The sequence below is a fragment of the Chelon labrosus genome (assembly GCF_963514085.1).
Source record: "Chelon labrosus genome assembly, chromosome: 21".
Taxonomy (NCBI): domain Eukaryota; kingdom Metazoa; phylum Chordata; class Actinopteri; order Mugiliformes; family Mugilidae; genus Chelon; species Chelon labrosus.
In genome coordinates, this window is record NC_140354.1 from 6,999,531 (window position 1) to 7,023,277 (window position 23,747).

General features: G+C 42.8%; 2 protein-coding genes across 4 annotated transcripts in view; both read right to left on the bottom strand.

Annotated features, from left to right (window-relative positions):
• Window positions 1-9: 9 nt before the first annotated feature.
• prkcsh (PRKCSH beta subunit of glucosidase II) lies at window positions 10-5,845 on the bottom strand. Of its 2 annotated transcripts, none has more exons than XM_084570701.1 (18): window positions 5,823-5,845; window positions 5,321-5,441; window positions 5,092-5,208; window positions 4,919-5,014; window positions 4,775-4,832; window positions 4,533-4,650; window positions 3,992-4,121; window positions 3,748-3,832; window positions 3,310-3,388; window positions 3,101-3,184; window positions 2,855-3,019; window positions 2,673-2,766; window positions 2,353-2,422; window positions 2,145-2,234; window positions 1,984-2,058; window positions 1,796-1,895; window positions 1,552-1,711; window positions 10-415 (listed from the first exon to the last, which is right to left on the bottom strand). In XM_084570701.1, the coding sequence occupies exons 2-17, from the start codon at window positions 5,406-5,408 to the stop codon at window positions 1,565-1,567; spliced, it is 1,596 nt and encodes a 531-aa protein (XP_084426827.1). In that variant the 5' UTR covers window positions 5,409-5,441; window positions 5,823-5,845; the 3' UTR covers window positions 10-415; window positions 1,552-1,564. The 2 variants fall into 2 exon arrangements, with proteins under 2 accessions (XP_084426827.1, XP_084426828.1); XM_084570702.1 differs by having other exon boundaries at window positions 5,709-5,829.
• Window positions 5,846-6,335: 490 nt separating this feature from the next.
• Window positions 6,336-23,747, bottom strand: part of pde4a (phosphodiesterase 4A, cAMP-specific) — a 37,772-nt gene continuing 20,360 nt past the window's right edge. For both annotated transcript variants that reach the window (XM_084571053.1, XM_084571054.1), the window contains exons 2-15: window positions 21,782-21,967; window positions 21,369-21,405; window positions 21,100-21,170; window positions 20,248-20,297; window positions 19,647-19,759; window positions 14,710-14,803; window positions 14,437-14,600; window positions 13,957-14,055; window positions 13,693-13,857; window positions 12,877-12,976; window positions 12,220-12,374; window positions 12,008-12,130; window positions 10,815-10,997; window positions 6,336-10,574 (exon numbers count right to left, since the gene is read on the bottom strand). In XM_084571053.1, coding sequence (XP_084427179.1) covers window positions 10,071-10,574; window positions 10,815-10,997; window positions 12,008-12,130; window positions 12,220-12,374; window positions 12,877-12,976; window positions 13,693-13,857; window positions 13,957-14,055; window positions 14,437-14,600; window positions 14,710-14,803; window positions 19,647-19,759; window positions 20,248-20,297; window positions 21,100-21,170; window positions 21,369-21,405; window positions 21,782-21,967 — 2,044 coding nt within the window. In that variant the 3' untranslated portion in view covers window positions 6,336-10,070. The remainder of the gene's footprint in view (window positions 10,575-10,814; window positions 10,998-12,007; window positions 12,131-12,219; window positions 12,375-12,876; window positions 12,977-13,692; window positions 13,858-13,956; window positions 14,056-14,436; window positions 14,601-14,709; window positions 14,804-19,646; window positions 19,760-20,247; window positions 20,298-21,099; window positions 21,171-21,368; window positions 21,406-21,781; window positions 21,968-23,747) is intronic.

Below are 23,747 nucleotides of genomic sequence, written 5' to 3' on the forward strand. Positions count from 1 at the left end.
ATGTTTTAGTAATAGGAAAACACGCACATACAAGGAATTTCTTTTGATACCCACACATGTTTTATTAAAGGTCTTTTACAAAGTACAATGCTAAGATCTAAGAGCATAAGTCAATTTACCATTACTACATATTGTATTTAGGTTGCAAAGGTCAGTTATAACAAAAGGGTTGTACTGGGGAAGCAAATACAGACACAAGTTTGAGATATGATAAAAAGAACTTTATTTGAAATCAGTGGAATGACATCGTATTTGACACAAAACACGAAAATCAACACAACAGGTTGCAGGAAATGCAGATGATAACTACTACACGGAATTCCCATAATTTATTCTCTGTTGTTAACCGATGCCAAGGTGACGCTGCTCAGAGCATGGCTTCACATGCTGCATTGTGTGGTCCCTCGAGAACAACCTGCAAGAGAGAGTGAGGACGTGTTCATTTCGATAGCATGCTTGCTTAAGTCATGTCTTTCTTGTTATTAAAGGGAAGGGCAATTTAGTTGAAATTGATCCCTGCAGGTTTATTTTCCAAGGACTAAGCATTTATGTCAGTGACGTTTCTTAATTATCACCTACATTTGGGTTTGGTGCAGGGTTGAGTTAGGACCATGAAACATTCAAAAAAACAAAGAAACATAAAAAAAACCTGTTGTAACAGACCCTAAATTCACTCACCAGTCTACCATTATCATAACACTTAACTTTGAGACAATATCATCTATCAGTCTTACAGGAGAATAATCTGTATAAAAGGAAATCATTCTGATCAGTCAGGACTATAAGTTACACAATGTACAGTGGTATAATTGCTTTCTATTTCAAGAGAAACTATACCTAATACCTATTTAGTCTGTACCCTTTCCCAGGGTCACAGTGCAAATCATTCAGAGCAATAATCCAATATATTACAAGACATCACAATATCTGTGACTCAAGGAATTAATTAGGTTATGTCTGAGTTTTTACCTCATAGAGCAATTGTGTACCTGTGCTATTATTAGATGTCATAAACTACGAAAGACTAAACTGGATGGTGTACAGCAAGAGAATGCATCACAATACTGTAGACTGTGTATAGCGTGGGACACTACACTGCTGCATGTATTCATCCCACCTATAAACAAAATCATTTAACTCTTACCATTCATTATTTTTAATACTTACTTACCCACTACAATGAACTCAAATGAAATTTTCTCATTATGAGCTTGGTCTTGCTGCTGTCCTGCTTCTTCTAAAATGAAACTGTAACTGTGCATGGGAAAACTGATGAACTGCTAAACCTTCGGTTTTATTGAGTGTGGACTGTCAAGTTGTATTGTTTTGTTGTTTTCTAGTAAGCACCATGAAGAGACTGTGATATAAAGATTTCAAGGGACTTGCATCTAAGGAGAAAAAACATATCCCCTCTGAACAACTTGGTCTTTGGATCTATTTGAGATCCAGCAGGTGAAAGATATGGAGAGAATCTACACAATATCAAATTGTGTCATTTGAAATGTTTATCAAAGGTTTGCCAACAAAAACTGAAAAATCAAAATTACTCACATATGAAGAGGATCTAAAGTTCGTCATGGCCATCAGCTATTGAATCCAGGCTTGGTGGCTCCTGGCAAACAGCAGGGCTGATGAACTCCATCAGATACTCACAGCGACTGGGCTCTGAGGTAGATGTCACAACTGTCTCCTTTCCACATGTTAACTTAACCTAAAAAAAAAAAAAAAAAACATTTAAGAAAAGCAAATTTAGGGTAGGAAAAGATCAAGTGAGGGTTGAGCAGCTGAAACCTACCGTAGTGGATCTGTTGGGGCCTTGCCAGCATCCTGTTCCATGTTCATACTTCATCACAGAATAGATGTTATCCTCAGGACCTGCCCATTTCCCCCATACTCTAAAGAGAGCAAATTATGCAAATACAGGTTGAGTAAAATGGTCAGCAAAAACCAGGCAAAACAGACAGCGCATAGATATTCTCTTACCCTAAGTTAGTCTCAGAACCACCATACTTGGATTTCTGGGATACTCTGTTGAATGGACAGAGTCTGTAGATGTACCTGAAAGAAAAATATGAAATTAGTCCTTCAGAAACCGGAACTTATATCAAATAATACAAAACATTTCCCCAAGAGTGTGAACATACTCGCTAGTAGTCAACTCATAACACTGGCTGTAGAGGTAGGCAAATTCAGCACTTGGTCCAAGGTCAAAGGAGATTTCCTTTTCAAGGTTCCTGTAAATAAAGAGCAAATCATAAGTGACTTTTTTTACTTCACAGTCTATCACTAATATCATGCTGACTGTGCTGATTGCGTTACAGAAGCTTCTTTATATTCTGACTAAGCACTTACCTGATTTGATCATCCACTTCCCGGAGAGCTTTCTCAGCCTCGTCAAACTCATCCCTAGCTTTCTGAGCAGCTGCACAAATTTGAATAAATATTTAAATACAAATGAGCTTTGTCACATGATAGCAACACACACACCTTCAATAAAACCATTTGTTATTGAAATAAACAATTTATTGCAGAGCAGATTAAGGATAGGTTCCAAATTAGAACATGTACACGCAAACAAACAGGTATGAGAGTCACATCTGTGGTGATTTTACAGCTTTAATTAATTAGTCATCGATCAGGAATGGCTGAATCAATTTAACAGACACACTTACCGTCAATGAGGTTTTGAGTATCTTGGTCATAGGGTGGCATAGAGCCCTCATCATCGTCATCCTTCTTTTCTTGAGTCCGCGTTGTAGGTGGGACCTGCAGATGAGCACAGATTAGTGTGATACTACAACAAAACTTGAAAATCATCCAACATGAGTTTGATTGTGAAATGCAGTAGGCCTACCTTATAGTCCCCATCATCTTGCTCATCATCATCCTCATCCTCATCCTCCTCCTCTTCCTCTTCTGGGATGTCATCTTCAGGGTATTGGTCAGAGTCATTGTCAGACGCCGGCTCCCTCACTTCCTCCTGAGGAGTTTCCGCTGGTGCTTGAGTGTCTGCGTTGGACTGATGCCAAAAGAGTCACACATATAGAAGAGGAGCTGGTTTCTGACAAGGAGTTTACTAAAATAATTCACGCCTTCTTACCTCTGACAAATATTTTTCTTTCAAGTTATTCCAGATGGACTCAAATGCTACCATGTCCACCTTATCCACTCCTCCCAGCAGTCCCTGTAGAAACCAAATAAAGCATTCCCATTTTGATTTGTTTAGTTTCTTAAGATGTGTTACAGCTTTTAAGATACTTATGTTTAATGATACGTATTCTATAAGGAAAATAAAAAGAGCAATTTTACCTGAGCCTCTGCTTCTGTGAATAAACCATCTGAATCTGTGTCAAGCTCAGTATGGGTCAGAAGTTCAGCCACAGAGACACTGAGATATACAAAAATACAGTTCTCACTGACTTATAGCAACAAAATGCAATTACTGTCACTCTAACGATAAACCACACTATATGTTAAAGACATCACCATCCACAATTGTAAATAGCAATAACAATTTTCTTCTTCTCAAAATATAGTGGTCTCTATGGCAACATTTTGGGCTTTAATGAATAAATTCCAGCATAAGCAACTAAAAGAAAACTTAAAATAAACAGTTGCATACTTACAAATCCTAATTTTTTTTCTTGAACCATTATACTGAAATCGTTCTTAAAGCTGTTCCTACTACATTACTACATTTTCCCCTCATTATGGGTGCAAATAATTCTGAAGGGTGCCAATACTCACAAGCCATCTGCATCACCGTCCAGTTCAAGAAACACCTCAGCCATTCTAGCCTTGTCCTTCTCCATGCGAATGACAGCTTTTTGATCTGAAGCAAAACATATTAATTTATGACGAGTTGTCTGTGATTATATGCAGAATAAAAATTTGGGGTCTGAGCATGACAAAAATTTTTAACTGAAAACAAAATACATGTGGTGCCCTTTACAAACAGTAGATGGTGATATACTTTTAAAACCTTTGTTACCTTCCCAAGCCTTCAGGTGGCGCTCTTTAGCTTCTCTTTCCGGCTGCTCTGCAGTCTCTTTTACAGTTCTCAGAGCCTCCACCTTCATTTCAAGATCCTTCTTGCTGCCCTGAATCTCTTCAACTTTAGCCTGTTGAGACAGATTAAGAATAGTAATTTTAACCAAACACAACGTACACAATACATGAAAACATTTAATTAATCAAATAATGCTTTGACACCTATTCAACCCAAACTAAAAATCGTTAGAAGAAGCCACTATACACAGAGGTGACACTACTACTCACTACTGTAACATAACTGACAGTTACACCAAAAACTGTGTTATGAACTTACTGGGCCTGTCATCTTTTACTACATTTGGTTTTGTTTGTTACAGGAGACTTCAAATGACCAACATCTATTTTTTGATATACACCAGTGTGTATATTCAGTAAGCAGTCTCTCTGTATAAATTCTAAAAACAACTGCAATAATCCATGTTCCGTGGCACTAGCTCTTAATTATTACACACAAAAAGTCCAAAGGTTATCTGTCACACCTTCTTGTCTTCTAAACCTCTTTTGGCCTCCTGGATAAGTTGTTGTTTAAGCAGAAAGCCCTCCTTTGCAACTTCTGCCATCTTTTGTAAGCTCTCCCGCTCTTTGCGTCCCAACTCCCTGTAAGTCAGGTAAAAGTGAACACATCAGAAATAACTTATTTAACTTTTTTTTTTTTTTAACTCCGTGACTATCTAAGTACATGTATAAGTTATTAGGGTTATAACCCCAAAACATTCCCAACCTGCAGGTGTTCTGACAGGCAGCACCACTGTTGTATTCATCTGTTGTGTCACAGCAGTCTGCAGAGGAAATATGGATGTTAAAGAACACCCTGGCCATAGAACACACATGAAAAGAAATAGTCAACAAAATTTAAAATTCATACCACAGATTCCGTCATTGATGCGGGAGGAAGGGATGAAAGCTGGTCGAAAACCTGCATTGGTGCAGTGGAAGCTGCCGTTGGGGCACGCGGCAGTGCCTGAAAGTAAATGTGATAGTAAATATACAAAACTGCCGCATAAGATTGTCAAGATGTCGACTATGTGGAATACACACCTGGCTCATCAGAACCGTCCTGGCAGTCACAGTAGTCATCGTTGACTCTGTCAAAAGGGATGGAGCGGGAGCCATCCAGGCAAGTAAAAGGTTTGCCCTCTTCATAGAACTGCCGTTCTGCCGAGATTGAACACAGGAATCATGTCAGCGCATTGACAACTCCACAACTACAGGAAACTGACCATGAACTTGGATGCGCAGTAGTTGTACGTAAATTCACAATACTTACTTGATAAAGGGACACCGCGAGGACGTTGGACCTCAACCGCTGAGACTCCCACACTCAGCAGCAACACCAGCAGGTACTGACAGGACATTTTGATGGCTCGCACTTGATCAGGACAATTTAGCTACACCGGAACAATCAATCAAACAAAAGTAAGAGATTAATAATCACTACCTTGAGATGACAGACGAGAAGGTCATGAACTGCAAAAGCGAGAATATAGAATACACATTATTTAACTACGGTTGCTCTTATTTCCCTTGACAGAATTTTACCACTGATTGTTAGTTGGTCCAAGCTAACAAATCAGCGCTAACTAGCGAATTAGCTTTAGCTACAAGCAAAATATATTAACATTCAAGTAAAACACCAAACATGCGTATGTCCTTACAGTAACGTCACAATGTCACCAGGGCAAGACTTTAACAATACGGTTAAGGACAACCAAAAATTTTGTTTAAATTTAATGTATTTTTTCTCCGAGCAAACTAAAGGCAAACCTTACAGTCAATACTCCGCCTTCTTCCGTATAGGTAAAGCGCATGCGCTTACTCCCTCTGCCTTGTTTCACTGTGATTGGATGCCGCCTTGCCTAGCTCTTCTGATTGGTGGAGAGCGGGTAGAGCAGTGGCACTTGTCAGAAGCAGAGGATTCTGGGTATATTTGAGGACGCAGCCATCTCATGCCAGAGTCACATAAGGTATTCATCACTGTTTACGTTTTCGGCTTGGCACTGTATTTAATGTAAGACTAAACGGCCAAGTAAATAACATCCAAGAAGATAACTGTTATTTTGAATTTTAATTATACATTAAATATATCCCAATAATAGTTAAAGAGTTTAATTAATAAAAGAGCATCCGTGCTAATTTTTGGAACATAGCCTATTACTAATTAAATCATGTGACATGATTGTCACTCTCATGTATCCTCTTATATCCAGTTAATAATGCAGTCTTACAAGTCTTCCTTGTAAGACTGCATAAGATAAATAATGATATTATACTACCAGGTCCTGAACTGATAAATTACTAGTATTAATGCAAACAATGCATGCTGATAATTTGCCATTAAATCACCAAAGGACACCTTAGCATGCAAAGAAACGGACAGCAAACATGACAACGGTGTTGTATTTAATATAAAAATCTTGCTTTATTTGTATTTTTAACACACTTTACAGTACCGAACAGTGAAATAAAAGAAAAATATACTGATATACTATAATATTGTTTTATATATAGATGTTTGCTTATTAAATGCATTTATTCACAAAATGACACCTCAGCTCTGTCAAGAGGAAAAACTTTCATAAAAATAATATAATAAAAAATAACTTGGACACATTTTACACATTACAGCAAGATCATTTACAAATATTACAATCATTTCATGTTTTTCCTCTGAATAATCTTTCTTACTTTGAACAAAGACATGAATTAAAGCCCAGAGAGTTATTCTCTGTGGGAGTCAGTCTGCGACAACGTAACCTGACAGCAACCCTGATGGGGACCAGCTAAGTAGGCCACCATGGGACGGACATTTAGGCTATCAGGCTGGATAGGCTAGTGATTAAAGTTACTAAGAAACGGAGGTGGTGATAGTGCTAGAAATTAAGTTAGCTAAGGACACATTTATCTGTTTTGAACGTGTCACATCCAATGTGACCACATCAGCTTCCGTTTGGCTTTAGCAGTCAAATAAGTTCAATCTCACATGGGCATCTAATAGCGAATGTCTAGTTTGTTAGATTACGCCTTTAAAAGGGGGCTAACACTAACTGCTGCACGATGAGGGTTTGTGATTTGGCCCAGTGGAATATAATCGACAAGTGACCGCCAATGACCAAACCACCAGCACAGACTGTACACTACCTGAAACACATTGTCTGCCTCAAAACCTGATGAAATAAAGTGCTGGTACAAATAGATTTGAGTCTAACACAAAAATATGACAGATTGTTAACACAATTGAAGAAAAACATAATCAGAGAAAGAAAAGGTGAGGATGTCGCCCGCAGTGCTTCAGTGGTTCACTTAACAACTTTAAGTGGTTATTTGTCAATCATTATGACTTGGATAAATTTATAATTTACAATCCAATATTACATTATTTACAAGAGTGGTAATGCTTATAGCTATATCATCAACACATGATTCATTTTTCAGACCATCCACCAGAATGATATAAAAATAAACTGTACACAAACTGTTCAAAGAAAACACTTCCCATGGTTTTCTTCTCATCATTTAAAAAGAATGGCAGCAATCAATCAATTGAATAATTTCCTTAATAAGAAACAATTGCTACAGTATCGTGTTTTTATGGCAATTAAATATTAATGTTTTATAGCTTATGACGGAACAAGAAGCCACGAAAACAAAGCAACGTGTTTAAAGTAAAAGGCCAATGCATATGGGAATCTTTTATATAAGTAACTGCAGTAGTAATCCTTGATTCCCATTCCACCAGATGACAAGCCTGTGTGGTGGCCCCGCAGCTCTGCTCCATCCTGCGACAGAGCAGGTCAAACACACAGGCTCCTGTTGCCCCAAGCTGTGGTGTCTTCAGATAAGCTCAGTTACTGACCTGCAGAAACTTGCTCTTACCTTTAAAAGAGCCACACTTGTGTCCCTTTATTATTATTTATTATTATTATTTTTATTTTTTTTACCCTGTGAAAAACAAACACCCAAACAAACTGTGACCTATTTCAGCTGTGCCGATCGAATCCCGAACATCGTTCAACAAGATGTGGCGATGCCAGCGAGTGAACAATGACACATATGACAACATCTTTCTATCTCTTATTGTTACTCACTTGCTTGGTCATGACCACACAATCAGTCGCGCAAACACACACACACACGCACGCACGCGTCAACTCCATCATGCCCATAAATCAGTGTCTGGTCAGATTCACTTTAAGGTTATCCTTATTCAGTCTTAACTCCTGCATACTCTTCTTGTTTTTTTTTTTTTCCCGAAAGCCTTCAGGTAGCTATAACATTTTGCCACCCTGATTTAAAAAAACAACACATTCTTTATGTTGGTCCGAGCGCAGCAAGAACATAACAACTAATTGGCAGCAATGATTCCCTTTCCCCACAAAAAGCAATGCTGGATACATTGTGTATAGACACACTGATACTCACAGAAATAAGCATACAGACATGATATAAATATACTAGGATATCTATTATATATCTTATAAATCTACATACTGGCAGGTATGTATCCTGCATCTGACATTAAGGCAAAAAAGCATCAAACATAACAAGGATGATTAGGGACTGCCAAACCCCCTTTTGGCCGAGCCACACTTCTTTGCCCTGACATTCTGCCTCCCTGATTCTCTTATTCATCCGTCCTTCTCCGATTCACTTCACCCGCTGAAGCTTCTCATCCTTTACTTTGGTGAGAATTGTTGTGTATGAGGAGACACAAACACACAGTGCAAGTGGATATGAGATGGCGAGTGAAAGTTTGTTCAGCTGATGAAATGATTCTCCGAACCCTTTAACATATTTAGCAACTGTTAAATATAAAATAGGCAAAATGTATGCTTTAAAGCATCACATGGCTTATTCTCAGAAAGTTAAAAAAATCATCTAATAAGAAAAAACCATAAGCTGGAAAGAGTCCACTGGTGGTTGTGGTGGTGGTAGTGATTGCTCTGCATCTAGAGTTTCTGAGTTATTATATTACCAGAAGAGCAACAAAGGAAGACTTACAGCTGAAAACATATCACCACAGAAACTGTACGTGTGAGATACACACCACAATACCATGTACAGTAAAGAGAGATCTTGAACAAGAGACAATCAAAAATGATAACAGAATCAGACACTCCTGTCCCACAATGCATTGCTTCACGACAGCTCCATTCAGGAAGCTGGTGTTTCAGAAAGGCACAGAGCCATCTTGCACCAGTAGCACTCTCCTTGTAAAGGGAAAAGGGGTATGGGACCCGGCGGCCCCTTCATTCGCAGCATCTTCCTTTCTTACGACACCTTCCTCTCTCCTCCTCCTCCAACTCTGTGGATTTTCTTATTTTTCTTTCCGACAGAAATGGAAAAAAAGTCACTCGGACATGTAGCTTTTCTGAGGAGAACAGTTTCTATTGATTCTAACAAACATGAATTACTAATACTGACTGAACACTAGTTAATACTCCAGTAAGGGATGGCTTTTTCCAAAGAGATTCATTACTGATCAATGTCCCTCATCTAAATGCACACACACAAACATACAGTTGTGTGTGTGTGTGTGTGTGAGAGTGTGTGTTTGTGCATTTGTGTGTCTGCATTTCCAAAACAGGATGGGGTACACATGGACTGCAATTAATAGCGTGTCTGTTGCATGCACAAACACAAATTGCATTGGTTTATTCTACATCTCTTGCTTTTATTTTTTTTAATATATGTTTTATGTGTTGCTTTGTGTGTGTTTATGTGTGTGCATTCCCAGTCCCAGAGTGCTACGCTGTCTTCAATTGCCCATCATTAATGCTCTCCTGAATTCCTCTTAGTCTAAAGTTCTTTGTGAAATCAGTCGAAGGACTTGTCACCACTCCAAATCTACAGTTGCTGTGTAATTAACTTCTCTTTAAGCGATTTTAATTTATTCCCTTTTTGAAAAATATATTTAAAGGTCTGTATTGTCATTGCAGTCTTATTTGTTCTTGGTTTGGCCATTGAAAGGATGAACAAGGTAATGTGTGCAAGTGAGGAGGGCGATACAGGAGCAGAACTCATGTATCTTCGGCTTGTGAAGAAGAATCTTCCTCTTCCTCTACAGGACTTGTGTCAGAAAGTCTGTCCTTTTCAGGCTCCCCACCCAACTGAGCTTTCAGCTCCTCGTCCACTTCTTCTTCCTCCATCGCCACCTCATCCTCCTCTTCTATTATGTCCTCATTTTCCTCCTCTGCCATTATGTCTTCCTCTTCCTCTTTTTTACCTTCCTCCTCGCTGTGGCTGCAGTCCTGTGCCACGTGGTTTGGCGTGAGCTTGTCACCCTCGTCTCCCTCTTCTCTCTGTGAGCTCTCTTCAAGAGTGAGCTCAAACTGAAACTTGTCTAAGCAGGCGTTTAGATCCTTGTCCTGGCCCACGGGCGGGGGGGAGGGGCTTTGTGGAATAGTACTCTGGTACCAGTCTCTGTTGTCCTCTAGAGTGTCCAAGATGTCCTGGGCATCGGGGTGAACAAGGTCCCCCCATGTCTCCCACAGCGGGTGGACAATGTAGTCAATAAAGCCCACCTACACCCAGAAAAAAAGAATGGGAAAAAAAGAGTATGACTGACATGACATGAGCTGGCACAGTGGAGTCACTTCACTCCCTGCAAATTGGCATTAAAAATGTAAGAGGATGACTGCTGTGATCAGAGCTCACAAATCACTCTGCACTGTAGTTATCACCCCACCTACAGCATTAACAGTTATCCAGTTGCGTACAGAAACAGATCCATACGTGTGCCTATTTCGCGGCCCAACATTTACCTGACTCTTTTCCACAGATGCAGTGTGTTTATCACACATGGGACTGATCTCCATCCCTCGCTCCCGCTCCTTGTCTCCCTGCCTGAAGAACTCCTCCATGATTCTCTCCGTCCATTGTCGATACACGGCCAGGGGCTTTGTGGGATTGCTCAGGTCAGCACAGTGCACCATGTTCCTCAACACCTGCACAAAGCCACATGTCACACACTGTGTTATGAACGTGCAAAGCTAGGAACACTGAGCTCTACCCTGAATTCAGATATGTGTGTGGAAGGTTTGCATTAACCTGGCACATACGCAGCTTTCTGATGTCCTCTTTCACATTTACTGTATCCCTGTCTCTGTCAGTTAATACTACATCTCCAAAATTCAGTCCTCTTCTTTCTCACGTAACCCAAATCTGAATATTTACTCTTTCCCTCTTGATTTTGACACCTATCCTGTCAAGAACGTTTCTGTCAAGCTTAGCTCAAAAAGCATCCTCCACTACTCATTAATTCATTCACTCTGGCTTAGCATCTGTATATTTACACCCTATGACAAGCTGCTAAAAATGTATACTTTAATGCAGAAACCACCGGCACTATTAACTAGATCACTGACTTCTTAATTGTAATTTAAACCCACCAAAGACTATCGAGTCACTTAGTTTCCGCTGTGAGCAAGAAGAACTAAAACTCTTGAATCATATAATTATCATTAGATAGGATTCAAACTGCATACCTATATAAATATGTATATACCTCTGTTTATACACTGGTGGAACACACATGAAGTAAAAACACATTTCTGTCGAAGTGCACCACTTCACAAAATCACCAAAACTACAATGCTACGGCTCTTCATCTTCCACAATCACACAAAATCTTTGTCTCAATTCTCAAAATAAAGCTCTTCAATCTTTATTAGGATGTTTGATCCGACTGGTTGCAGTAGTTGTGATCTCCAATCTACTAAAACGTCCTTACAAAATCTCTCTGACAGCCCTGGAGAGCTATAGAGGATGCTGGTTCCCCAGAAGATGTTTTACTCATCTCCCTCTCTTGACCACTGTTCCGTGTTACTCCAACTCTACTCAACTTTTCCACTCAGCATTTTTTGTTTTTATCGGACGAACTGCATAAGCCCTCAGGAGAACATCTGCTAAGAAACCGTCGTTGGAAGTTATTTGTAGCTTAAAGATTATGTCTCACCTGTATCCGATCAGTATAGTGGTCAAGCAGCAGTACTCCAGAACTCGTCACCTTCTTGGTTTCTACCATAGTCTTGAGGTCTGCCAGCAAACTCATGTGTTTAGACATATCTGTAGCCAAAACCTAGCAACAAAATTGATACAAATACATTAGAGGGGTGAAAACAGAATGAGCCATAGGACACGAAGGAGAGCGTAGGAGTGAAGACTCACCATATCAATAACGAGTTTCCTCAGGCTCTGTCTTTGCCTCTTGCTGAGGTTCTGGAAGATGTCACAGTTGTCCTCGTGAAGCAGCTTAAAACCTACAGCCAGGTGGTGGTTCTCCAGCACAGACTCGTCATTATACATCAGGGCTAACTCTGAGTCTGAGGGAAGCGCCATACGAGAAAGATGAATCACAAACACGTACAATAATAAATGCGGCTTCCCTGTGCTCCCACACTTTCTCCAGACTGTGGTGGCATTGCTTCAAAATGAGCAGTGTGCATGTAATTCTTTAGGGGCAGACGTCTTCTATGAGAATAACTGCACAGACAGAATTTACAGACTAACCAGATAGATTCACTAGAGTACTGAGGATAGCTGTAGCTCCAACGACAAACACAATATTACACACACCACAATGTATTAGACAGCAATGAAATGTCTGGTACTATTAAAATAGCTGACGCAGAAAAGTGTCCACATCCAAATCTTGTAGCGGATTTTCTAGATATCTGGCTTATGCCCATCCTGAAGCCAGCAGCCTTTAGAGAGACTTCAACCACATTCAGTCTGACTTATCAGCTAAAAAGATAATGTTGTTTTTACATCCTATTTTGGTGTAAGTTTGGTGTCTGTGCGTCTGTTAATCCTATTTTGACTCACTGGTGTTTATGAGGAATTGGTTGGACACTCCTGGATGGTCCACATCGTGGATGGCAGCAGCAAATAACGCAGCTAGTATCTCTAGATCTGTGAATACAGCCTGTCAGAGAGAAAACAAAACAGCGGACAAATCATTTAAGAGGTCTCTGTACTTTTTCTATCATGGTTCATTTCAGGTCGGGTTGTATGAGGGACTTATCCACACACTGTACCCCATTTTGAAGAGGCAGAAAGAAGTACAGAGGCCGAGCAATTTGCAGTGAACCAGGTCAGCCGCATAATATTTAGCCATTCAAAACAAGGTCCACCTCGACAGTCTATATTAGTTCAAGTGTGTACTATATTTGGAATAGTATCACTGCTTTACCTTGCCCTGAGGTGGATGTTTCTGGCCGGTAACTGACTCTATTATATCACTTCCATATATTCTATATTCTCCTATATCACTATTACACACATATCATCTTCATTGACAACATATTCTGTTGACTCCTGTGGTCCATGCAGTAAAATGACTGTGTTTGAAGAGAGTGAGATAACAGCATCAGCTCCATGTCACCTTTTGTAGTTGGGCCTTGTTCTAGGTGGCTTAAATATGTTTTTTCCGCTGACCTCGTCCACAGCAGTTCATTGCTCTATCTCTGTGCTGCCATTCGTCTGATTTTCCAAACTAACTGGGGGCATGATAACTACCCTCTACTGTCGGTAATACCTCAACCACTGTAAGCATCTCCTCTTCAAAGTAACCAAACCAGCTGTGTATTTGGTATTTGTAGTAATACTGTGTCTTTAACATTAGGAAATAAATATACTCACATCTAGAGCCGGAGTGGATAGCAGTACATGAGTAGACTGAGTGACATCTGCAGCGTGGAGGCTGTTGTGGTAGGCCACATTGGCATGGTAGTGGTCCTCCAGGGTCATCACATAGGTGACAAACGTATCCACAGGGATCCGAAAGGTCTTTAGCAGATCTCTTTCCTGCAGCAAGGAAAGTTCACAAGGGTTCACGGTCACCATGCTACACAGTATGCTACGGGCTGCTGTGAAATTCATTGTTTAAGCGCGGCCTCTCCTCACCTGGAAGATGGCAAACATTATGCAGCTAAGGGGTCGATTATTAGAGAACTCCGCCACACGAAAGATATTAAGGCCCCACTTGTTCAAGTCATTCAGCTCCTGAAGGTACAACAGAAAACATTACAGCACATCGGTGCAACCTTTTCCCCCATTTTAACATCAACCCCGGCAATAACTGTATGTTCTTTAGATTAGATCATTGAGTGTGAAAGTGCAAGGCCATGAAACATACAGCATTCAGCTAGTCTTAAGGCTTCAAGTTAAGTAGTGAATGGTATGTCTTGCCTGTGAAATTATTGGTTTTCCATTAATGCAACAAATTCTGCTCTTATCTAGAAATAAAATCCTAGTGACATTATGTTATATAGTGTTTCAGGTGCATAAAAAGCTACAAATGCATTCAACATACTCTCCTACTGTTTATTTTCGAATCATTCGTTATTGTTATCTGCTGAGTGTGCTGCATTTCCATCAATTTACCCTGGCTAATGCATCCTCATGTTCAGTCTTCACACCGAAGCGAGGCATGGTAGAGTTTGAAAGGCTGGAACTGTGCGTGAGCTTCTTCACACCGCTGATGTGACACATGGGCTTCTCCCGCTCCCTCAAGGTCGGGGATGGGATCTCCACCTCATTCTGCTTATCTGGATGGATCAAATGTGAAAGGTCAGCCAGGATAGGGACTCACAGGACTTGGTGCTTGACCTAGGGTCAAAGGAGGTTGAAAACACATGGACGGCAGGCTTGGTTTACCTAGAAAGGTAGTGGAGATGTATTCTGACACTTGGTTCCCTGAGCGACTCATCTCTGACAAATGGGACAGCTCCCTGTTCAACATCCTCTTGAACTGAGGGGGAGAGCAGACAGAGACAGAAGTGAGTGGCATGAATATAAGTTACAACGCATAAGTGGTTACTAATATTTCCAAAAATACAAAGAGACACAGAGACATGCAGATTGGTTAACCTCCAGGATTATTAACGTGTACAGTGCTTGCGCTGATACAAAACAACAAAACATTCCTATGATTCAAATATGAGAAAATAAATTATCACCCATATTTACTAAAGGGTGAGAAAATCAATTATGAATCATGCCTCCTCCTTTTCTCATATGAGAACAGACTGTTCAATGCCCCAACTCGCACTGGATTGTACTTGGATTCCTGGTGATATGCCGCAGTAATATGGTATTTATTGTTCTCTATACAGCTACAGTGTCAGTCATGAACTACTAGTCTGCGGGTCCTCGCAGCGCGGACACAAATGTGATTTTATTAACCGCCCAGACAGAAAACACCGTTCTTGAATGTTCTCTCGGCTTTTATGTAATGTTTTATTTCTGTCGATGAGCCTGATGTCGCAAGGCTTAATAGTTCCCTGTCAGACAAGTCAAGTGAAGGCACAATGCGATTCGGACAGACCCCTCAGTCTGTGTCCTACTGACTGATCTTTCACACATAACAATCTCCATGGCAACCAGAGCAGTTGCCGTGGCAACTGCCTCCTCACAGTCAGTCCTTCAGCTTGATGTGAGAGCGGTGGCTGCTTATGTGACAATCTGAGGGAGTAGGCAGGTGTCTCTGACCTTTACCAAGGTCAACCCTCCCCTCCTCTGCTGTCTTCCTCTCTACATTTCACCGTTGCTTATATCTGCGCCTCCCACCCTCTTGAGGTAAACAACACTCTCCATTACTGCCCTCGAGTCCCCAAATCTTCCTCTGTCACAGGGTTCACTTTGCCTTTCTGCCATTTCACACACTCACTGCGTTACCACCAGCTTTCTCACAATTATCTCTCTGTTTCCCAGGCACCCTATTCAGTGTGGTGCCTGTTACATGACAGGCCACGCAAATGGGTACGCTCACAGCAAACCATAGAAGGAGTCAGGCAGAATCCGTCATCAGCAGCCAGGAAAGCTAGTCAAGCCCAGTGGCACACTTAGACGGCAGGTTCAGTCCAAACCTCCTCCTTGCTCTGTCTCCGTCTCTCCCGTTCTTTCCTTCCCTACTGCTGTAACGCTGAGTCATAGCTGCCAACCAACACTTCTACAGTGCCAGTCCGAGTGCCAGGACAAACAACACTATTCCTCTGACACTGACTAATGAAGCAAACATGCAAACACTGTACAGACATGACTGCGGACACACACTTACGCACCTACTGTACATTTGCAAGGGACCCAAAGGCTATATATATCTTCTCTAACTTTCAATAATCACGAATAACGCACAAATCCAAATGCACACGTGAAAGATGTTTCAGTGCTGTGACCTATAACCTGGACAGTATGATTGAGATGGACACATGGCAAGTAAATCATTGACAAAAGCAACTATTTGTTATGGTAACAACGTGACCGCAATCAAATGCAATTCAAAGATGTGAAACAAAAGTTACGTTTGTAGAATGTTGAATGGCGCAATAAAACCAAATGTAGAATAGTCAGTCAGCCCTGAGACTATAAACTTGTCCTTTGCCGACAATACGCTTGACTTCCTTACGTCTGTATTGAGGCCAGCCTCAGGGTAGTAGGAGAGAGGAACAGAGGGATGTGGGACGCAGGTGTGGAGGAAGCAAACGGACATTATGTGACACTGCAACATACCTGCAGTAAAGACGGCTGCACTACTTCACAAAGTCCCCAAGGCTCTAGATTTTCAGCAGCTCAGTGTATTCTCAAAGGACAGAAATGTAGACCAGGTATAAAAGGATGAGGAATGAGACAGATATTGTCTGTTTGTTTACACTGCAGCTGCAAGCTAGATACTCTGAGCAGAGTTAATCATATCTGTTCCTTTAGAACTGTTTCTTCTGAGTGGATTCATGTAAAAGTTAAGTACAGAAACACCATTGTTCTGCCTAACAACTTCTCACAAAGCCAAATATCCACAAAACCTTCTTTCACAACATAAATTCAGGATATATGGAATCACATGTTGCACCTTTTAAGATTCTCCCCCACAAGCACATAACATTCACAAACTAAGACAACTACTGTGAATTAAAAGAAGACAAACAAGTATGAAGTTTGCAACTAGATGAGTTGTTAGTGCATGCATAGATGGAGCAGTAACACTTGAAGAGTCCACAGAATCTGTCCAAGATGGCCACTGCCAGGCCTTGTTTGCTCTCTGCAAACTGTCCGAGCCCTACCTGGTCCCACCAACCGATGAGCCAGGGCCTGGAGCAGGTCTCACAGAACAGGTCCACTAAGGGCGTCCGGCGCTCTGCTGCCGTCCCACCCCCCTCCAGAACTCCTCCAGCAGCCGCACCAAGGTCCAGCTCTGCCCCTGCCCTCCCCTGCAGGGGGCTGTAGCTGGAGGAGCGGGGCAGCCTGTAGCCCCCTGGTACAGGCGAGGGGCAGGTGGACGGCGCTGGGTCAATGGCTTCCACCACACCCATGTTGAGGGTGACGGGGGGTTTGGGCCGATGGCACAGGCAGGAGGTGCGGTAGTGAAGCGGGGTGGGGGCACTGTGGGTGCCCCAGTGGCATGAGGGCGTCGTCAGGGTGTGTGGGGAGAGGCCACAACCAGTCAAGCCGGGACACTCCAGAGTGACGGCTGCCCCAAGAAGGGGCGAAGGAACGGGGGAAGGGGTGAGGGTAGGGGCTGCTGGTGCAGATTGTCCTTGCCTACATGCAGTACCCCCAAAGCAGGCCACCCAGTCAGTCCTGAGTCAGGCTCCAGCCTCAGTATGATCAGTAGATGAGGGTCCCCCTGATGGGCAGACCAGGAGCCCCCTGGATCCGGCTGCTGTGGAGACTACATCTCATCCCATTTGCTGAGCCGACCCAAATCCACAGTCACTGCAGGGTAAAGGTGGATGGGAGCTGATCGAGTGAAGATGGAGGGAAAGGGAGAGGGAGCGGGAGACCGTCTGAAGGGCACAGAGAGGAGCCAATGGAGTAGGTGAGTGGGAGATGTAAACGAAAAAATGATGTCGCGAGAGCTGAGCTGCTTGATTAACAGTGACAAAAAATTTAGATGGTGGAGGTGAGAGAAATGGAGAAATGGTGGCGGCAGGAGAGAAAGATGACTGTAGTATCGAATGAGGGAGGTAAGGGGAGCTTGGATGACAACAGGAACATCGGGAAAGGGAGAAGGGGTGACAGATGATAATAGAGAAAAACAAGGATGGAGAGAATGAGAGAGGGAGAGAGAGAGAGCGAGACAGAGAGGGATGCAGGCAGGCCTGTATCAGACGGTCAGGCAGGAGAATCACACCAGAGATGTGGTCTAGAAAAACAGGCTTCCTTTCCTTGCGTCGACTGCCCCTCCCCCACGGTACGGATCCAGAGGCCCGGCCCAGTCCTACCGGTGCATCAGCCCGTCTGTGCCGTCTCACACCACAACACAGTCAGTGCACAGGCAGTCAGGCTGCCTCCTGAATGCTCCGTAGCCCGGTCTTCTGCTCCAAGTCAATCCATGGCTCAGCTGGCCAAAAATGCCAGAGGTCTAATCCTGCTGCTTTAGGCTGCCGTTCCTCCTCCACTCCTCTGCCTCTTGCGCCATTTCCCTGGATGCTGTAGACAGCTCTCGCAAGCTAATCAGGCAGTGTGGCTGCAGGCGCGTGCATGGGTGTGTGTCTGTGCTTGCCTCTTTCCAGAGACTGAGTGCGCATGTGCGACAAGACAGCATGTACGTCTGTCGAAAATATGTGTGTGAGTGAGGGTGTGAGTAAGAGTGAGAGACTGAGTGGGAATATTCATGTGTGCACCTCCATGTTGGCACGGTGTGGAGGATTTCTGTAGCTTAGCTACCGCCGCTAAAAGGCTGCAGCATATTCACAGAGACTCTGTTTGCCCCAGGAGACTTCTTTCTTCTGCACATTGTGTGTGCACACACACATATGAAAGTACACATACAAAAATGCCCTGTTATGTCTCCCTCAGTCGTTTTATTATAAGCCAGACTGATTCTAAACACAAAGCACCCTGATATTTAGATGGTGAAGCACAGCATGAGGAGAATTTCTGGAATAAGCAAACAAGATGCTCAGTGCTGTCTCTTTAAGACAGAACACTATTAAAGGAGCATTGCCTCTGTTCCATTGGTTGCTGCCTGAACCACATGGCTTGTGGTCAGAGTGGTAAGCCAATGACTAAAAGGGAAGGGCAGACCCTGCTGCTGTTCGATAGCAACCAAGGTTACAGCAGAGACATCAGCATCAGGACCCGTCCCCCTCCCTCTCATGTCCTCCCCACCCACAGACCATCACATCCTCCTTTCTTTCTCTCTCTCTCTCTCTCTCTCTCTCTCTCTCTCTCTGTGTCCCGGTGCCCCCACAAATACAAATGCTTGCATCCTTGAATCTATGAGAAGCCTGCATGAGCACACATACATGCAGCTGTACTAAAGCAAAATGCTTATCCGTAATCCAATACAACCTGTCCACAAGTCTTGCAGCCACAACAGCAAACGCTTAAGCACTAGTACCAGATATTCCATGTCACTCGCGTGATGTGTTGTGACAGTTATATGTGAAAAGTAAAACGTTTAAGCAGGACATCAGAAAACACGGTGATTATCTGTGTGCATTTAGACAGAGCTACAGCCCAGCTCTAACCAGTGCTCACAATGTCCCCTTGTGACCTTTTTTTTTAATACGACGTGTTGTTCACCAAGATGTTGCTTCACGCCATTCAGATGGACAGTGAACGTGTGTGTGTGTGTGTTAACAGGTGCACACCTTGTTTGAGGCCATCTCGCTGACTGAGCGGTGGGTCTGAATGGTCTCCAGCTGGTCCAGACACCAGTCCAGCTCCTCCAGAGTCTCCCGAGCCATCTGCTGGTATGTCTCCTCTGGCAAGGACACACACGCAGATGATATGTAAACCAGCAGTAGGTGAAGAGCACAAAAAGTGGAAAACAAACCTGCGCTAGCTTGGATAACTAGTTACAAGCATTTATCAAAATGTGAAGCATCTAAAGGCATCTAGTGTCCTTTTAGAATGACAATTAAGTCAAAAGACTTTCTGTCAGGTTTAGTGAGAATAACGCTCTTCATGCATGTACTCTTTGTATGAGCTTCTATAAAACTCCGTATCTGCCTTTTTACAATCCATAAAGCTATCATAGTTTAATCAGTGTCGTTATTTAAGATTCACCCTGTCTTATAAAATGTATTTAGTGCAGTAAATAAAACTATTCCTCAGTAATAGCCACACAAGGCTGTTGGATGCTCCACAGCCATTTTCATTAATGATGATGCATATGGGGAGTGTGGGAGTCTTAGTGTGTCCTTAAAGGAAAGTCTTTGGCCTAAGAGTTTTAATTAGCTGACAACATACCAGAGAGTGTAGCTTGGGGAACAGTGGGTTGGCTTGTCACTGGTGACCTCCTGTGGACGAACACATCATTACATCAAAGGGAGAGCTGCGCTCTGCTGCCCCCTGCTGGGGCTCAACACACATTCAACATTACAGCGTGAGGCAACAATAAGCTTGGCTCACACAGGGGATATAAATATTTGCATTCATGTTACTCATTTATATGGCCATAAAGCTAGAAAAACACTGGAGTGTACGTCCACATTATAAGGTCTTTAAATATTGAATCACACGGCGATGTAGAGTGCATAAAAATCCCCTCGTCTCACTTCAAATATTCAAGTATCCAAAAATAGTCAGAGACAAAGCCTGAGTTCTGCTGTTTTCTTCAAGTAGCTTTTGTGGTTTTATAATTGTGTAGTGAGGGAGGCATGCTCAGGGTACAACGCTGTGTAATGATAGATGCTGATAATTCCGTGGTGCATTGCTTTATATATCACATTGACGTGGAGCTAAAAGCCTGCCAGCACCGTCTCCTTCTGTCTGCTGCATTACAAGGGAGAATTATTTTAGTATTATTGACCGTCTCCATCGTCTGGGCAGAGTCAGGGACATACATCTGAGGCACGGAGTTCTCCGCGCTCAGTCAGCTCGTTGGAAGCGTGCCAGATTAATGCATATCATCTTTTCCCTGAGCGTGGTCTGATAATCATAAACTGGTTAATCACGATGGCTAAAGTATTCTCCCCGCGGGACCAGGGAGATGGAGACATTAGCATACACACACTGCAAAGTAAGCAGGCAGTTGCGACAAATGTAGGTGTTGGTGGAGGGGGGGGGGAGAGAAGGGGTGTTTGACAGCATGATACTGACTTGTTAGTGGGTGTTGTGACATTGGCGAGGATGGTGAAGTTGCTTCTTACAGTTCGTAGGCTGGCCAACACCTGGGGGATGGATGGACAGCGTAGGAGGGAAAGAAGGAGGAGGGAGGAGGAAAGAGGAAGGGAGGGAGAAGAAGGAGGAGGAGGAGGAGGAGGAGGAGGAGGAAGGGGGAGGGACAGGTTCACTGCACTAATTAGCCACCTCTTCTAGTCATTTGCAGCAATTAAACATGTCAGACGGGGTGCATAAGGAGAACCCACCTGAGCGAAAGGAGTGACGATCATGTCTTCGGCGTGCCTGCAGGAGAGAAACAAAAAGAGCGTAGCATGAGGTGAGGGTGAGTGGTTTATTCAGCTGTGGCGCTCTGTGTTAGTGTTTATATGGCAGGCTGCATCTGTGAGATGGGTGTTTACGAAGACGTCTGTGGATCTAAACAGAAATAATCCCGAAGCACTCTAGTGGATGGAAGGTTTTTAAAGCTTGCTGAAAGGTCAAGCTCAGGAAACAGAGCACTATTGTTCATGTTATGAGGATTTATTAGGATTTATTAGGATTGCTGTGGCGACTGATGTGGAGTTAGTGGAGCGTGTGTGAGCGGACACCTCAGGTTTAAGCAACGTGTTTCAGCTCTGTCTGCAGCCTGACGGATCCAGAGTGATGGCTTTTAGCTTACCCCTCACTGTTGATGGAGGAGTTGCGTGACATAGTTTTGGGCGACGTGTCATAGTCTGAGTCCGAGCGGTACAGGAAGGACTCCCTGCGCTGGCTCTGGGGGAACGAAGGATGCAGCACCAACCCGGGACTCGCCTGCGAATCCATGGGGCTGCGACCCGGCGAGGGACCATTCTCTGAGTCGAAGCTGAAAGGGTGAGAGAGGACAGGAGGGGAAACTGTGTTCACACGTGTTACATTTAACATTCAAGTGCTTTGGCTTAAACACCCGATCACAGGCGACACACCCCATCCTCCTGTGGTGTTTCTTGGAGAGGAAGTTGAAGAAAGAGCGATGTGACAGGCGCTGCAGCATGAACGCGTGCAGCTGTGACTCTGTGTTGGATTGGCAGACTGCCACTGGGCTGCTCCGAGAATTACACTTTACTGACAAGTCATATTTTAGAGACAGTCGTGTTTAAGTGAGCAAAATGAGCCACATCAATCCCTGATTCTCTCTGGGGCCAAAGCTGTCTGTCTGGACACAAGAGTGATTGAGATTTTAGATTTGGGTTGAGCTCACTTTAAGACCCAAAGGTTAAAGCAAACCCTTGACAGATGAAGAACACTCATGCAATATTAAAGGTTCCCTCTGGACTTTTTGACCTCTAGTTTTTTTTTTTTTTTTTTTTCCTTGTTGCTGCCTCCCCTGCTTATCTCGTGTACACACATGCAATGCTCACCTACCAACGGCGTCACACTATTCCACCGAGCTGCAGGTGGCGGTAACATGCTGAGATATGCGGCAATGCTCCGACAAAGGGAAGAGAGAGAAAGACTGTAAGCTATTCAACATGAATATAAGCAATTCTGCGTCTGAAAATAATTTTCCAAGTGCGACAAAAGGAGACAAGGTGGATAATATTAACACCAAACCCCTGGCAAGCGTTCAGAATAATGCTGTAACTGTTGCAAATTTGTACATTTACAGCTCATTAAATCAAAGTCTTTCTCCTCCTTTCAGTGGAGTGAAACGCACGGCATCGCTGCAACACATTAAGCTCAAAACACGAGGCTGAAACTAATCTGCCAGATGCATTCAAAGGCGAGCTTGGCCAAAGGGGACACGGCAACACGCTTTCTCAGGCTACACTTGTCTCCTTTTCACCGACACCTGCAGCCAAGGAGCTTTTATTCTCCAGCACACCTCTACAAAACCCCTCAGAACAACTTTGACATAAAAGAAATGTTCCATCTTTCGGCAAAATGAAAAAAAAAAAAAAAAAGTCAGTAGTGATTGAATTTGATGTAACCTGAAAATAATGGACAACCCTGAGGTAAGGGTGCACCCAGATACCAATTTATCTGACAGCATTTGGAAAACATATGCGCCGCTTGATTTGTCAGGTTTGTTCCGCTCCAACGCGTCCTCAAGGTTTCCTTATATAGTTACATGAATCTGCATTTTTCTTACTTTCACTATGTTCAAATGTCAGGATGACAAGACATGTAAGCACACTGCAGTGCAGCCGCTGCATCTATTTATAATATAGGATGACTTTCATCTCCACAACAGCTCCCCACATTTCCTGAGCATCTCAAACTTTTGTTGTCAGCGCGGCTGTGAACGCCTTTCGGTTTAATTTCCAAAATTAAGCGTGAAGTGGGGTATTTTTAGAATTTACTTATAGATTGGCCAATTAGGAGGGCTCTGCTCCTTTCCCCAGGAGGCTCTGTGAATGTGGCTCCAGATCAAATTATCATTAAACAACTTTCCTCAGTAATGAAAACACGTCAGAAATGTCTGCAAGGGGGCACTGTCTGCAAGCTGCACAAGCTAATCCCTGTTTTTATTTATTTATTTATTTATTTATTTTCTGCAAACTTTGAGTGTAATTATGACACTTGGGCATTCTGAGTTCAGCACTTCTCAAAATCTAATCCATCTGACTGAGGTTATCACAGTGTGTGCGTGGAATAATTGACTC